At 56.3% G+C, this 14,672-nt stretch overlaps 1 protein-coding gene across 1 annotated transcript; it reads right to left on the minus strand.

Annotated features, from left to right (window-relative positions):
- Positions 1–1,644: 1,644 nt before the first annotated feature.
- On the minus strand, positions 1,645–3,405 carry Dio3 (iodothyronine deiodinase 3). Its single transcript, XM_052186682.1, has one exon. It carries the CDS (start codon positions 2,758–2,760, stop codon positions 1,843–1,845), a length of 918 nt encoding a protein of 305 aa, XP_052042642.1. The 5' UTR covers positions 2,761–3,405; the 3' UTR covers positions 1,645–1,842.
- Between the last annotated feature and the right edge of the window lie 11,267 nt (positions 3,406–14,672).

The following is a 14,672-nucleotide window of genomic DNA, read 5'->3' on the forward strand; positions in this document are numbered from 1 at the left end:
GCCCGTGGTATGAGCTTGCTGGGCAGGGACCAGTCTTCCATCTATCCCGTCCCAGCCCTACTCATCCACGTGCACTATGTCCCCCAAGATGTGCGCCACCCATCTTGCAGCACCCCTTCCCCAAGTCTGACGGTTCTGGATCACTGTTCTTCCATTGCGGGCCTGAACTCTGGCCTTAGGCCCCCTTTCTCTGTTCATTTCACTTTTTCTGCTAAAATGTCACCAGCAAAGCGAGGTGCGGGGCGCGCTGATCTCTGTTGTTCTGGGAGCTTCCTTCAACTCACTCCCAGAGCTGTATAGGGAAAGATCTAGGGCGAGCTTAGCGCGAGAGCGCTTGGCCACGGCTGCACAGGGATGGGTGCCAGCCCCCTCGAGACCTTCCTCCCCACCTTTCTCATATTCCTCCTCTCCTTCTCGGCTTTCCACCCCTTAGCAGGGTGAGGGGTGGGTGGCAGTGAAGTTTGGCTGAGGCTTGGTAAGCGGGAGGATGGGTGTCCCAGGCACGGGCACACCCCAAGCTTCCCCCACCCAGCTGTGGGAGCTGTGCCTGAGTGATTGAGACACTGAGCCTTGTGCGCCTTTCTGGTCGTACCTCCCAGCAACACACACACACACACCATAGCAAATGAGGACCCCTTGCCTCATCAATCTCTTCAGGAGTCTCTGCATCCCGCGTCTTCTTCTGGCCTGAAGTTCTCTGCCCAGGTGTGGCACGTGTAAGTGCATCTGCTATCCCAGGGAAACTCCCTTCCTCCTCCATCCACCTCCTGCTCCCCCCCTTCCCCTGCCGGGCCTGGGCTCTTTCCCGGCCCCACTTTCCCCTAGAGTCACTATGGGGATGCAAGGGAGAAATTTGTGTTTAATTCTTTTTGGTTTTCAGAGACACGAGAAAATAAACGGACCAAAGGCAATCAGAGCAACTTTCTTCAAGTCTTTATTATTGTAGCTTAAAAGTTTATACACAAGGAATGTTTCCAACACAACATTTACTGACTGGTCTTCACCCCGCCCCACAACCCACTCTTTCTGCCCAGGACCCCTAGGCTCGTCCCCATCTTCTCTTTGAACTACTCCCTTCTCCAAGGGGTTCTAGCACCCCTCTTGGGAACCTCGCCAATTCCCCAAGCCACTTCCGTTGGTCCTGAAGCCCACCCCTTACCATGTCCCTCTTCCACGCCGTGGAACCCAGAGCACTCTCCCCCTCTTACTTTAGGCACTGTTTCGAGCCCCTCTGCAAGTCAGAGCCGACCCGTGGTCAAGCCCAGTTAGAGGCGGTTCGTCATCAGCAGCCGGGGCTCTAGCGCACCCAAAGTTAGGCGGGGAAGTTACCCTGCCCACCCTTTCCCCATCACGAGCCCCTCCCCCAACCCAGGGATAAGAAATAAACACAAAAGCAGCAGGACTCCCTGCGCTCGACAGGTGGGTGCCAGGCAACTAGCTGGAGTCTGAGGCGCTGCAGGAACCCAGCTGCGCTCAGGGCGCGCGGGCGTGGCCAACAAGTCCGAGCTGTGAGATGCTGGGGACTTTCGCGCTTTGCTGAAGCGGCACTGGGGAGCAGGTGTCAGAAAGTCCAACAGGTAAACTCCAGCAGGGGCAGAGCTGCCAGTTCGAGTCACAGCAATGCTCCTGAGAGCAAGCCCCCCCCCCCCAAAAAAAAGGTACAAAAGGGAGTCACTATAGCAGAGTCTCAAGTTAGCCAGACTCAGCCTGAGTTCTGTGGCTGCGCTCATCTGAGTCACGGGGATCCCCCACAACCTTTGACTTCTTTTGGAGCATTTGCACGTGGGCCTCGAAAGCCTGGAAGACCCGGCCCACCAATTCAGTCACTTGTCCCTTGGTTATTTAGAATCGACGTGGTGGCCTAGTACCATGCAACTGTTCATCATAGCGCTCCAACCAAGTGCGCAACTCAGACACCTGGTAACCGTCGGGGCCACGGCCTCCCTGGTACATGATGGTGCCGCTCTGGATGACGTAGAGGCGCTCAAAATAGGCACCATATGCGGAACTGCTGGAGTTGGCCATAGTGTCCAGGACCAGAGCACAGCCAGGTGCGCCCTGTTGAAGTACTCTTGCTGCGCTGACGCGGTCCTCCAGGCTACGGTGCTGGGGGATAACGTAAGGTGAATCTGTGGTGACCCAGCCGTCGGATGGGTGGGCTTCCTCGATGTAGATGATAAGGAAGTCAACGTCGCGCTGGTACTTGGTGACCAGGCGCTGGAAGGCGCTCATCCGCGCCATGAACGGTGGTCAGGTACAGCTGCCAAAATTGAGCACCAACGGGCGGGTCCCTTGTGCGTAGTCGAGGATGTGCTGGCTCTGGAAGCCATCGGGCCGGACGACCTCCGAGTTAGGCGCTGGGCCACCCTCATGGGCCTGTTTGAAGAAATCCAACTTCTGGCCATGCCACACGGCCTTGAGAGAGGCCAGGGTGCACAGACGGTTGTCGTCCGATACGCAGATGGGAGGGTCGTCAGGGGGCATCTCCTCGCCTTCACTATTGAGCTCTACTTCGGGCTCGGGGTGGTCAGGATGGCGACGGCGCAGGAAATGCTTGCGGATGCACAAGAAATCTAAAAGCCAGAGCATGAAGGCCGTGCCTAAGAAGCGCGGGAACAGCACGAGGCACGAGGCGGTCTGGGCGCAGAGCCTCAGAGAGTGAAGCAGCAGAGAGCGGAGCATGGTGGCCGCGGGCCCCGAAGCCCCCGGGGGCCCTTCACCTTCTCCGACCACCAACCTCGAGGCGGCCTGGCGAGGCATCTGGTCCTCGGTGCTCTGGGAGCTCAATTTATAGTCAAAGCTTGAATTGGCGGGAGACTCCACCTCCGACCGGGGCCCGCCCCCTTGCAACTTGAGCCCGGAGGGATCACCCAGAGGCGCGGCCAATGCCCCAGAAATCTTGGGTCGAGGGCGGGCGCAGGCTGGCTGAGGGTGGAGCGGTGCGTCCCAGGGCTGGCAGGGGCGGGCCTGAGTCCTGCAGCCAGCTCTCTGGGGCGGGGGACCTCGAAGTCGCTGTGTCCAGGGACTGGGAGTCCGATCTCAGAGCCTGGCAGTCCGTGGTGGCAAAGGTGTAACCGGCGCAAGCGCCTCGCACCTTCTAGGTCCCAGCGGGCGGGTCCCAGTCCGCGCCCTCCTCGCCGCGCACCTGAGCTGAGTTCCCCGGCGGCCGCAGCGCCGCGCCGGAGCTCCAGTTCGCTTCCCGCGCGCCGCCGCCGCCAACGCCGCCCACGCTGCCGCCGCTCGTGCGGGGTCGCTGCCCAGGTACCGCGGGAGTCCAGGTCTGCGGCCGCCGCTCGGCCGGCCCCCGGCTGCTGCCCCGCTGGAGACGCGGGCCCGCGAGGAGGCAACTTTGGGTTCCCGCCGCCTTCCCCGCTCGCCCGCGGGCGCCGCTCGACTGCCGCAGCCCGTCCGCCCGCCTCCCGCGCGCGCTCACACTCGCGCCTCGCACACGGCCGCCCCCCGCACCGCCCCGCCACGCACACCGCGCTCCGCGCCCCCCGCCGCTGCCCGAGCTTGCCGCGCGCCTCCCGGGTCCGCGCCGCGCCCGCCCCGTCCCATCTCGCTCACGCCGGGCGCCGCAGTTCCCGGGTCAGCGGCCCCTCGGCTCCAGCCCGGAGGTGCAGAGGGCAGGGCCCGCGGGTGGGCTGGCGACTAGCTCGGGAGACCCAGAGAGTCGCGGCAAGCGACGCCCGGCCTCGCCCTCGGCCGGCTCCGGGACGCCCTGGGCGCGGGGCGCTGCGGGCGCGGGGCGCGGGGCAGCGGGCGCGGGGCGGCGCCGGCCCCGGGCGGCTCTCCCACTAGGGGTAGCTGTTGCCTGAACGCGGGAGCGCTCCCCTCTCGCCGCTTACCTCGCCCGGCGCAGCCCCGGCCGCCGGGCGCACCCGTCCCGTTCGTCCCCGGACGTTGCTTTCTGCCCCGGGAACGTCGAGACTGGAGCGCCCGAACTGAGCCACCTTCGCGAACCCGGAGCGCGGCGGCCCGACTCACTGCGGAGGCGCCCGGACGCGTAAAGTGCGTACTTTCAACAGGGAACGTGTGCTGAGGCTTTTTAGGGGTGCGGGGCAACTCCCCAACAGCGTGGGGCTCTGGTCGCCTCTGCCGCGGCGCCGGAGACTTCCTAATCTGTCTCTGTGCGTGGTGCACTGCGGGCGATCAGGGGCGGCAGGGCGGGGAGGTACCTTGACCTGGGGTCCCCGAGACCCTGAGCAAGTTCCGCTTCGCTACATCCCACAGTGACCCCTCAGGTCAAGGCCTCAACCCTGAAGGCAGCGCCTAAGAATCGCACTCCTTAGAATGCCCCAGCAGTCACGGGATTTTCTGGGGTGACGGGACCCCAGCGGGATACTGCAGCTGTAGTCGCTTGTGTCCCATGCGCTGCCGCCCTCCCAGGAGAGACCAGCTGCCTAACTTTCTCAACCAGAGACCGCGCTGGCATCCCGGGAGGGTGGGCGCAGTTAGACCACTTCCATTAGCCATGGAACTTGTCCTGAGAAGTCAACCACGGGGCAAGTGGCCCAGAGGGCGCACAGGTAGGCACCTGCCCTCTCCACCGGGTTTCTGCTCTCTTGGCAGGACGCTCTGCCATGTGAGTCCCTCGCGGGACCTGTGACTGGAGCAGCTGGAGCCCCGAGTGTGCTGTGTTTGAACAGCCTGTGAAAGTGGCTCTTCTCCTTCTAGGTCAGAGGATTTCTCTGGTCTGTGGGGTAAGGGTATACACCCCAGCACTTCCCACCTGAGGGAAGCCACCAGCCACCAGACTCCTATACTGTTCCTAGCACCCTTAGTAAGGTCTTTCAGGTGGGGAAATCTCCCTGAGCATGCCTGACTGGGGGTTGCACTCATGGTTCTATGCCCAAGCAGGGCTCCTCTGAGCTTGCAGATCACCCCCTCCTTCTCTTTCAGACTGGGGTCAGAAGAGACACTGGCTGGAGAGTCCAAGAGGCAGATTGGGAGCTTCTGGGACTCTATCATGGGTAGGGCAAGAAATAGTTCTCTTCAGCCCAAGATCCCTTCATCTCTGGGAAATACCAGTCTAGGGCTTGTGTCCTGCTCCTTCCTGTAAGGACCCGGGACAGGGATATGAGACAAGTCCTCCCCTTCCCATATTCAATCTCTGGAAAGGCCACCTGGGGTAGACACATAAGTGTCTGGGTACGTATGCCATGTGGCAGTCATGGTCTGGGGCAGATAGAAGTCCATCCCTCTGTTCCTGCTCTGTGGGACCAGTCACCCCTGCACATCACCCCTTCCTGATGTGGGACACCTGGGAAAAGCTGCTCTCCACATTCTGGGACAGTGTGGTGTGGGAAATAGGCCACACCCCTCACCTCAGGGTTACAGAGCACTGGATGAAGCACCCAGGCCTTCTGACTTCCCTGGCCTCCTGTACAGGTGAGGAAATACCCAAGGTGCAGATAGGGGTGCGGGCCATACTGGCTCTGGGGACACATACCTGGCTTGACGACTGCGCCAGTGCTCCCCACCTCTCTGCTATTCCTCCTCATCTCTCTTTCTTCCCCAGTCTTCTTCCCATGCCCTTCAGGGTAGCATCCTACCTAGTTAGAGTTCTCAGCCTTACTATCAGTTGCTTAGACTATCTTGTCTTGTCCCAAGGGTCTAGAATATGAATACTGGCCCAAGGCCACGGACCTTCTGAAATCCATGAGGGCCTTAGGCCTTAGTGGACCTGGCAGACTTGGGTAGGGACCCAAGTTGAGGTGCTTCTCCTTTTTCAAGGGCCCCAGGTGGGATGGCACACTCTGGGTCCTCCAGCCTGCCCTCTCCCAGCTCCAGCAGAGGGCAGACAGGGGAGAGAAAGGAGGGACACATTGGACTGGGTCCATTTGGTATCTTGGACCGACTTGGTGGAAGAGGAGAGGCAAGGCCCGGGCACTCCTAAGATTTGGGTAACAGTGGTCTGCCAGTGAAGGGTACTTACAGGGCCTGACATTAACCCCTTCATCTCCTAGCCTCTGGATGGGGTTGGTGCATGTGTGTGTGTGTGTGGGGGCAGACATAGTCTCTGCCTCCCTTTCCCAAGGCTGTCAGGAGACATCCATGGAGGTTGGTCAGTAGTGCCAGTGTCTCCCTTCAGGGGTATTTCCTAAGCACCCAGAAAAGATGGCTCAGCCTCTAGATTTCAAGAAGAGCATCAGAGAATGACACTCTAGTGCCCTGGGTCTGACCCCATCTCGTCATGACCTGGTTACATGGGCTCAGTCTTCCTTAACCATTACTTCTATCATTCTTGGTCTGCTTCCCCCTTTCCCCGTGCTGGCCTCTGGACACTTTAGGGACTTTCCTCCCTCTGAACTTTCACCCATGGTGTCCCCTTTGCTACTCCCGTTCCTTTGGGGCCCTCATAATCATCTTTGTCTTCCAAAGTCCTAGTCCGACCTGGCCCACCCTTCCTCATATAGGGGAGCCCACTTTCTGCCTGGACTCGTCTTGAAGAGCACATGCCCTCTTCCTGGCCTGCTCTTCCTCAGCGGCCAGCAGCCTGTCCAGCAGATGCATTTCTGCGTTTGCCTGTACCTCCCAGGCTGGCCCAGCTGGGATCCCTTGGAGAGACTGCTGGGAGGTGCCCAATAAAGCTTTGTGCGATGAGAAATGTGTGCAGTGTGGACTTACTGAAAACTTTGGGTTTGGGGAGAATTTCAAGATGTGCCGTTCTGCCCTCTGCACACGGCGGCGGTAAGCGAGCAAGGTAGGACATGTTGGTGGCAGCAGGCCTGAGTGAGGTCATCTAGGACCAGCTCCCTGGAACATCCCCCTTTGGGTGTGGCTTCTAACGAACATGCCCTTCACCTGCCCACTTTATCCTGTTTCCTTTTCTAGGCTGAGCACCTTTATTGGCAGCACTCCCTCTGAAGGAGGTGCTTAGCCCTTTTCACTAGTTTGAGAGTGGTCTTCGAGATGTTTCTCCACCTCAGACTCAGGGCATAGAAACACTCTGAGGAGACAGGGTGGCTGGAAGTTCAGTGATGATCTTGTGCTGATCTTGGAGATCTACGGTCTTAGCATATTGCCAGTGCCTTTCTCAGATCTTGTTCCACAGATGTAGAAGGTTCTAGACACCTTGGAAGAATGTGCACTGCTCTTGGCTGCTACTCTGGGGTCCTGTAAAATCCTACCAGGACTCACCTTTTGGCCATTTGCTTTCAATATTGTCTCACCCAGCCTTTCCTGTCTTAGCTTAAAGCCCTGTCCACACCCCCCAGCCTAACCCAGGGTCTTACTTGGTCCAGGCATAAGCAAGCACCCACCATGGCCTCTTGTACTCTGTTAGCCCTGGGGGACAGGACAAGGAATGACACCCCTTGCCAGCAGCTGCCTGTGGGTACCTGAGTCCTGCCTGGCCTTAGGATGCAGGACTACTCATACAAGACAAATCCTAGCCTACCTAGGGGACCACCTTCTTGCATTTCTACTCCTGAGGCTCTCTGTAGGTTCACCAGCCAGTAGACATTGAGTCCCAGGTTCCTTTCCTTCTGGTAGATCTGACATATTATTAATACATTGAACCTCCACGGCATGGAACAAATATGGAGCATGGATGTGCATGCGTGCATCCGGGTGAGGGTGTGTGTCCATGTCCATCTCTGTTCAGCTTCTTTCCCAGAAGGCATTGCAAGTGAGAGGAGAGTGTACGAGCCAGAAAGACACCTAAGCACAGCCGCAGCGTGCACTGCTCTGAACAGGAAGCTCCTGCAGGTTATCCCTCAATGTCGTTCTGGTTATGACACCAGAGGGGCAGTGGATGAACCAGGTTGTCCAGCTGTGCCCACGCATTCCTGCAGGCCATGCTGGTCAGAAGCCTGGTCCAGGCACTGAGACTCAGAGTGAAGTCTGACTCCTTGAAGCACCTTCATCTTGTGTGAGTTTGTGGACCACGGGAGGAGAAGGCTCTTCATTTCCCATTACTCATGGTGCAATGGACAACGGGAGGGAGAGGCTTCCTTCTGAGACATTTATCCTCTGGGAGGGGAGACTACTGCAGCCATACTGGTTCTTGTTTGGCTCTGTCTCTGTCTCTGTCTCTCTCGTGTTTGTGTGTGTGTGTGTGTGTGTGTGTGTATGTATGTATGTATGTATGTGTGCATGTGCATTTGTGTGCAGTTTGCAAGTGGAGTGGTAGATGTATGCCGGTCATCTTCAGATGTCCCCAACATGATGGGGCCCTGGGTAGGAGCATTATGTACTCACAGAGAGCACAAGGATACCTGGTCAGTTTCCTGCGTTGAGTGGCATCATGGAGAGTTGCCACAGGTGGAGGAGGAGCCTCAGCTTCTTTGTGGTTCTAATCTGAAGCCTGGAGGACCTCTATCTTGGTGCTCTTTCTTGGAAAGGGGTCACATCCTCTGGTTCTTTGTTTCAGGTTTTACAAAAGATTCCTGGACATGTCTTGGGGCCAGTGACTGTGGACAACTTGAAATAGACGTGAGAGAAGGTGTGAAGTCCTTAGTATCTGTGCTTTGGTGGAGAAGCAGCCAAGGCACAGGGCCCATGATGGCTCCATCAAGGGGTGATAGGTTCAAAGTCACTATAGTAGGCTGGTATAGAGATTCAAGTTCAGTTTCTTGGTGAATGGCATTTCCAGGACTTTTGGCCTGGGTCAGGATGCAAATGCCAACTGTCAGAGGCTATCTCATCAGGGCCAGGCCTTCTTATCTAAGGGGACACTTGTTAGGGGCCATCCCATAAGGACAGACCTTTTAATATGAAGGACACTGGCTATGTGAATCTCCCAGACTGGGCTCAGATCCTGTATCTGCTGTCTACTGCCATGTCCTGAAACTTCTGTGGGATGCAATCTGCTTATTTTTGGAGAGAGGTAATAGTTCTTCTTCTAGGTGTCTATGGGAGTTTGGGATATGGTGGCTGGGGCATAGCCTGAAGGAGTTGTATTTGCACACATCCTCATCAAGAAGTCATGATAGGTGTGGCCATGGAGTATAGAGTTCTATAGCAGTGGGGCAGGCCATGAAGGTGCTGGGAGGTGTGCAGAATTAGGGCCAGAACTAGGCTTGATCTTGCAGCTTCTGAAGATGGCCAATCCTTTCTTTGTTACCTACAAAGCAGGAGCCAGGACTCACTAGGAACCATGATGCAGGGGCAGGGGCAGGGCAGGATTGTTTTCTGGGAGCATGCTTCATGGGGCCTCAGGCATCCAGGTCCTCTGTATATCCTACTTCATGGAACCCCCAGGATAGAGAGACTCTGCAAGGTGGGGAGGGGACAGCTTGAGGGACAGGGAGAGTACTTTCCTCCCCAGAGTCCCCCAGCACAGAGGCAATGCACAGCCCTTTGGGAGGAATGGTGGCTTCCAGCTTGGCTCCTCTCTGTTCTGTGGCCATGGTCTCCGCCCCTGGGCTCCATGACCTCCCAGGTATAGTGGGATCTTGACCCAAGATTCTCAAAAGATGCTGCTGCTCAGGGAAAGAGGGAGATGGGGGCATTGAGGCAGAGAGCAGGCCTGGTCCTTGCCTCTGAAGGTTGCCTTCCCCTTTCTGGAAGCATATTTAGGCTCCCCTGGTTGAGTAGGGGTTGTGAGGTGCAGAAGATGTGGGGTTGGGTGGTAGTGTGATTCTAGGGACCTGTAGATTTGAGCTGGCACCTCTGGATAATTCCCCAGGCAGAGGGCTGGGATGGAGGTAGTGTCTTCTTGTCCTCCCTGCCTTCCTGGGGGTTGTTCCTGGTTGGCTTCATGTGGGATAAGAGTCTGTTTCAGTAGACACTCATTCCAAGTTATGTTTCAGGAGATGAGTGTAGGTAGCACTGCCTACTGTGCGGCATGGACAAGAAGAATCGAGGATGCTCTAGAGCTTTAAGTGCCTACTGTGTGCCAAGTGCTCAGCTTGGAGTATTCTCATATATTGATGAAGCATTAGAGCTCCTCTGTACCTTCCTCATACCCGCAGAATGCCGAGTCTCCCAGGGGAGCACATGCCCCAATCCTATTAAGAAGTGGTACTGCCCATCCAGCTATCCATCTGTCTGCCAGCCTTCCCATCCATCTGCCCATTATCTATCTACTCACCCACTCATCTGTCTCTCCATCTATCCTTCATCATCATCCATCCATCCACCTACCCATCCACCCATCTGTCTGTGTATTATCTATCCGTTTATCTGTCCATCCATCATCTATCCACTCATCCATTCCTCTACTCATCCATCAGTCTGTCCATCTATTCATCCAGGAGTACATCTGTCATCCATTTATTTAACCCATCAATTTGTCTACTCACCCATCAATATGTTTCTTTGTCCATCTCTGTTCATCCATTTGGTACCTGCTGATCTGAAGGTCTAGACAAGTCCCTTTCATGGTAGGCTCAGCTCTTCCTTGGAGTCAAGTGTCAGGAGACCAGTATGTCTTGAATGTAGTTGGCCCAGTGAGGCTCCCAGTGCATGGACTAGGAGATAGGGAGAAGATAGGGCTTTTAGACAGAGATGGCTGCGCTCTCGCCCTCACAAAGCATGGTAAAAGCCGGACTCTGGTTTGTCCCCTATGGATGCTGCTGCTGCTGCTGGTGGATGCGTAAGAGCCAGAGCCTTCAAAGACCTTGGTGAGAGAGAAGCCTAGTGAAATATAAGTTGGATTTCATAGCTGCTGCAGTTGCAAGTGGCTTGGTTGAGGGTGGAGAGATAAGGGTAGGTGCCCACTCATGTGGGGGTGGTGGAGAGGCCGGGGTCTTGGGGATGGGGCACAGACATACGGTCATGATGTCTTCCTTTGGGTCCTGAACCATGATTAGCTTAGCACTGTTTGCTCCTGCGCAGATCTGTTCTCTGGAGACCAACTCCTTTCTCTCAAACCAGACCTTCTTTGGTTGTGTGTCACCCCAGGTCCTCCGGGGATCTTGTTGCCCTGGAGATAAGATCCAGCATCCCAGAATGCTTGGAAACTTTCAGAGATCTGGAAGGAGGCAGGAGGCCTGGATGGTTGCTAAGAGGGCAGCAAGGTTTGCTTCTGGGAGAGCACCAGGGTGGGCCTGGAAGAGCTCACGGAATGCAGTCCTATACCTGCTTCAAGGCAGAAGGGGCCAGTCTATACTCTGTATCACCGTGGCCAGGCAGGTGGAGTCTGAAGTCAGCATACCCTGTCCTTGAGCGACATTTCTGTGTATCAGTGACTGGCCCGTTGTGTCAGAGAGTTGCCTGCTGCTGGTCCTGAAGGCTTGAAGGTCCTTTTTAGGGGTACTGGGGTGGCTCAGTAAGGAGGCAGGCTGCCTTTGCTGGGCCTTTCAGGCTTACAGATGCTGATGGGGTCACAATTTTGGGGTTTGGACTCTGATGCCAATGGGACTGCTTCTTGGGGGCTCTAGGCCGGCCATGGTCCCTGTCCAGTGATGGGTTCATGGGTGGGGCTTGGAAGGCCTGAGAACATCCCATGGAAGGGCCTGGGATTGGATCTACCCAGGAAGCTGTGGTCAGGGTTGCCTAAGGGACGGGTGGGAAGTAGAAGACAGAGCCTCCTTCTGGTTCCAAGTATAAAGGGCAGAGCTGTGGGGTCATGTGAAATGTGGGCTTGACAGGAGGGCTGATGGGGGGGGGGGGAAAGGAGGCTTATTTCCCACCCGTGTTCTGCCTCCCTTTCCTCCTCCCTTCTATCCTGCTCCTCCTCCTCCCTTCCCTCCTCACTCAGGGAGAGCCTCTACCAATCAGAAGACTTTCACAGTGCCACCCTCAGGGCTTCAGCAACTGAGACCACAGTGTCCTGGCTGTCGGCAGGGTCCAGTGGTGACCACCGGAGCCTGGCACCTCCCTCCACAAGGCAGTGGCCGTGGTTGCCCGCGAGCCCTGGATGCTGCTGTTGTGGCCAGGTGAGAGGTGAGCGAGGTTCTTTGAGGTCCAGGGCCTGGATGAATTCTAGAGTCTTAGAGAGACCAGTCACCCATCGTCCTTAAATGTTGTCACCTCCCCAAGAACCTGTGCAGGGAGATCTGCCACTGCGGGGTCCTGTCATATCCTGGAGGGATCCTGGGGGCACCTCTGTCCTCAGGAAGGGCTCTTTGGAGAGGCAAAAAGAACACATGTCTACACCTCCAGATTCTGAAAATGGATTTCTCCCAGGGAACCAGAGACTCGGAGTGCGTTCTCTCCCCTGAGCAAGAGCCAGGAAAACAGCAGGGGGCGGGGCTCAGCGAGAACCGGGGAGAACCCGTGGAGTCTGGAGGCTTGGATTCAAGTCCTGCCGCCCACTGATAGACAATGTGGCCTGGCTTCACCTCTGGACCCGGGTTTTGTCTGTCCAGTAGAACAGTGCCGCCCCTGCCTCTTGGGGGGTGCTTGGAGTGTACATCTTTGGCTGTCTCCTCCTGCCTTCAGGATGCCAGTGTTAGCCAGGTCCTGGAGGACTCTGTAAGCCTCAGGAAAGCCCAGAGTCTTTGCTATTCTGGGCCTCAAATCCTTGCTGTGTGGCTCAGAGAAGTGACTCACTCTCTTGGGGCTTAGGTCTTCTGTTTAACTTTGGGGCAAGAATATCCACCCCTTAAGGTCATGGGGAGGCTGTGGTGGGACATGAGGTGGTTCTTTTCTGTGCATACTCTGGTTGGTAGGGACTGTCTGTCTGTCCTGTGTGTGGCCTGGCTTTGGCTGGGCCTCTCTATTCCCTCCCTGGCCCTACCCAGCAGCACTTTGCCACCTCCTACAGGAAGGCCTTCCTGGCTTCGGCGTGAGCCTCCCAGACTCTGGCTGTGGGTTCTGATATGTGCACTGGGCTGGACACATTTCCTCCTCTCCTCTGTTTTCCATTTCCTAAGATCTGTGTGTTGTAACAAAAGCTGCTCTATGCTCCGGGCACTGCCCCTACTGTGGACTTGCCCCCCAGGCCTTGGTGGGGACTCTGCATTCTTTATTATCTCTGTCTTCTGGGGGACACTTCAGCTCCACTCTTCTCAGCTGCCCTTGTGAGTGTCTGGTTCCCCAACAGCTTCAGCGGGGACCTCTTTGGATATTTATTGACCTTCACATGGTTAGTGGCCACTGAGCCTTCTCCTGAAACTGTCCAGTGGCCACTACCAAAGCCTGCCCACCCTCAAGAGCTCCACAGAGAAAGTGCAGCCCAGGACCCCTAGCACGGATGTCTCCTAGATCTCCTCCCCTCCCACCCCACGCCCAGTCTCTGCAGAGGTCTCCTCCTCAGGGCCGTGGCTCCGCAGCTTCCAGAGGACTGGAGATGGTGTGTCCACATAGCAGTTCAGTGGCTGCTGTCCCCTCCTCCCAGTGTAACAGTAACTCCAAATTTAGGCCGAGGGCTTCTGAAGGTTCGAACTCGAGCCTCCTTTGCAAAAGGCGATGTGCCCATCTGCCCAAATCCTTGCCAAGGGTGTATGACAAAGTGATTGTGAACTCTCTGAGTCCCTGTGAGGGAAGAGAGGAAGTGAGCTCCCCATGTTTACTGTTGGCTGGCAGCTGACATGGTAGGAGCTGTTATGCCATGTTGTCTGTTGTAGGGAAGCTGGTAGTTGAAGATCACTAGCTATGGAGCACAAGTTACACTACTTTGGCCTAGATTGCTAAACCTCAGAGGATACAGGAGGCAGGGCAGGAGCTGGTACTTTGTAGCTTGTTTAATCCTGTGTTATTTTGGCATTGGATACAGTAACAAAATGTATACCGATTAAAGCAGATTTGGATGAGGAAATTGGTCAGCTGTTTGCAGAACCACCAAAGGTCCCAACTGCTTAGAGGCTAATCATCGGGCTTTGCAGCAGGGTGCTCCAATGCTTGGAGTACTGCCCTGGCCATTGCTGGGATGAACAGAGAGGCAGCATTCCTCCTAGGCACATGAGCCCCTCTGTCCCCTCTGTTTTGGGACCACATGTGACTTCCCTCCCAGGTGACTCAGAGCAGCCAAGGGCAATGGGAGGTGGATGCTTGTGAGACCATGGGCAGGTCAGTAATGATTCAGGAAATTGGTCAGCTGTTTGCAGAACCACCAAAGGGTCCCAACTGCTTAGAGGCTAATCATCGGGCTTTGCAGCAGGGTGCTCCAATGCTTGGAGTACTGCCCTGGCCATTGCCAAGGGCAATGGGAGGTGGATGCTTGTGAGACCACGGGCAGGTCGGTAATGATTCAGGGCTTTAAGGGTTATTGTGTGGCATGCGGGTGATTTTCTTGTTACAGAGCAGGACTCAGATGATAGGACACACAGTAGAAGGACCTCTTCAAGCTGGTCTCCTTAGGATGTGAATTCCCACTGTAGTGGTAGCTTTAGTTGCATGGAACCCCTTCCTTCATCCTTCTACCATCACCTTTCCTTCCTTGCACCCCACCTTTCTTTAGGAAGCCACTGGATTTAATGAGCCTGGATGAAAGTGCCCATCTCATAAGAGGAGCATCTTCACCGGCACACATTGCTTGGATTAGAAATCAGCTCTGGCTGCAGACACAGAGGAGACCCTCCCCAGGTTGTCACGTTGCTGTCAGGCGGCCAGCATTTAGCTTAGCTTTGAATGGACAAGGCCCTTTGGCTGCTCTAGCAGACTCAGCTCTCTGCTCTGAAGGTTATCTTTCTTGATGGAACATGGGTCTTATGGTGGCTTCACATGCCCTTCCCCCCCAACCCCTGGGGGCCCTGGCCTCTGAGCCACTGACCAGGTGTGGCCAGGAATGGTCTGAGAGGCACAAGTCCCTCTGTCCTCTCTGTTTTGGGATTACATGT

This window comes from Apodemus sylvaticus, chromosome 6 (assembly GCF_947179515.1).
Source record: "Apodemus sylvaticus chromosome 6, mApoSyl1.1, whole genome shotgun sequence".
Lineage (NCBI taxonomy): Eukaryota > Metazoa > Chordata > Mammalia > Rodentia > Muridae > Apodemus > Apodemus sylvaticus.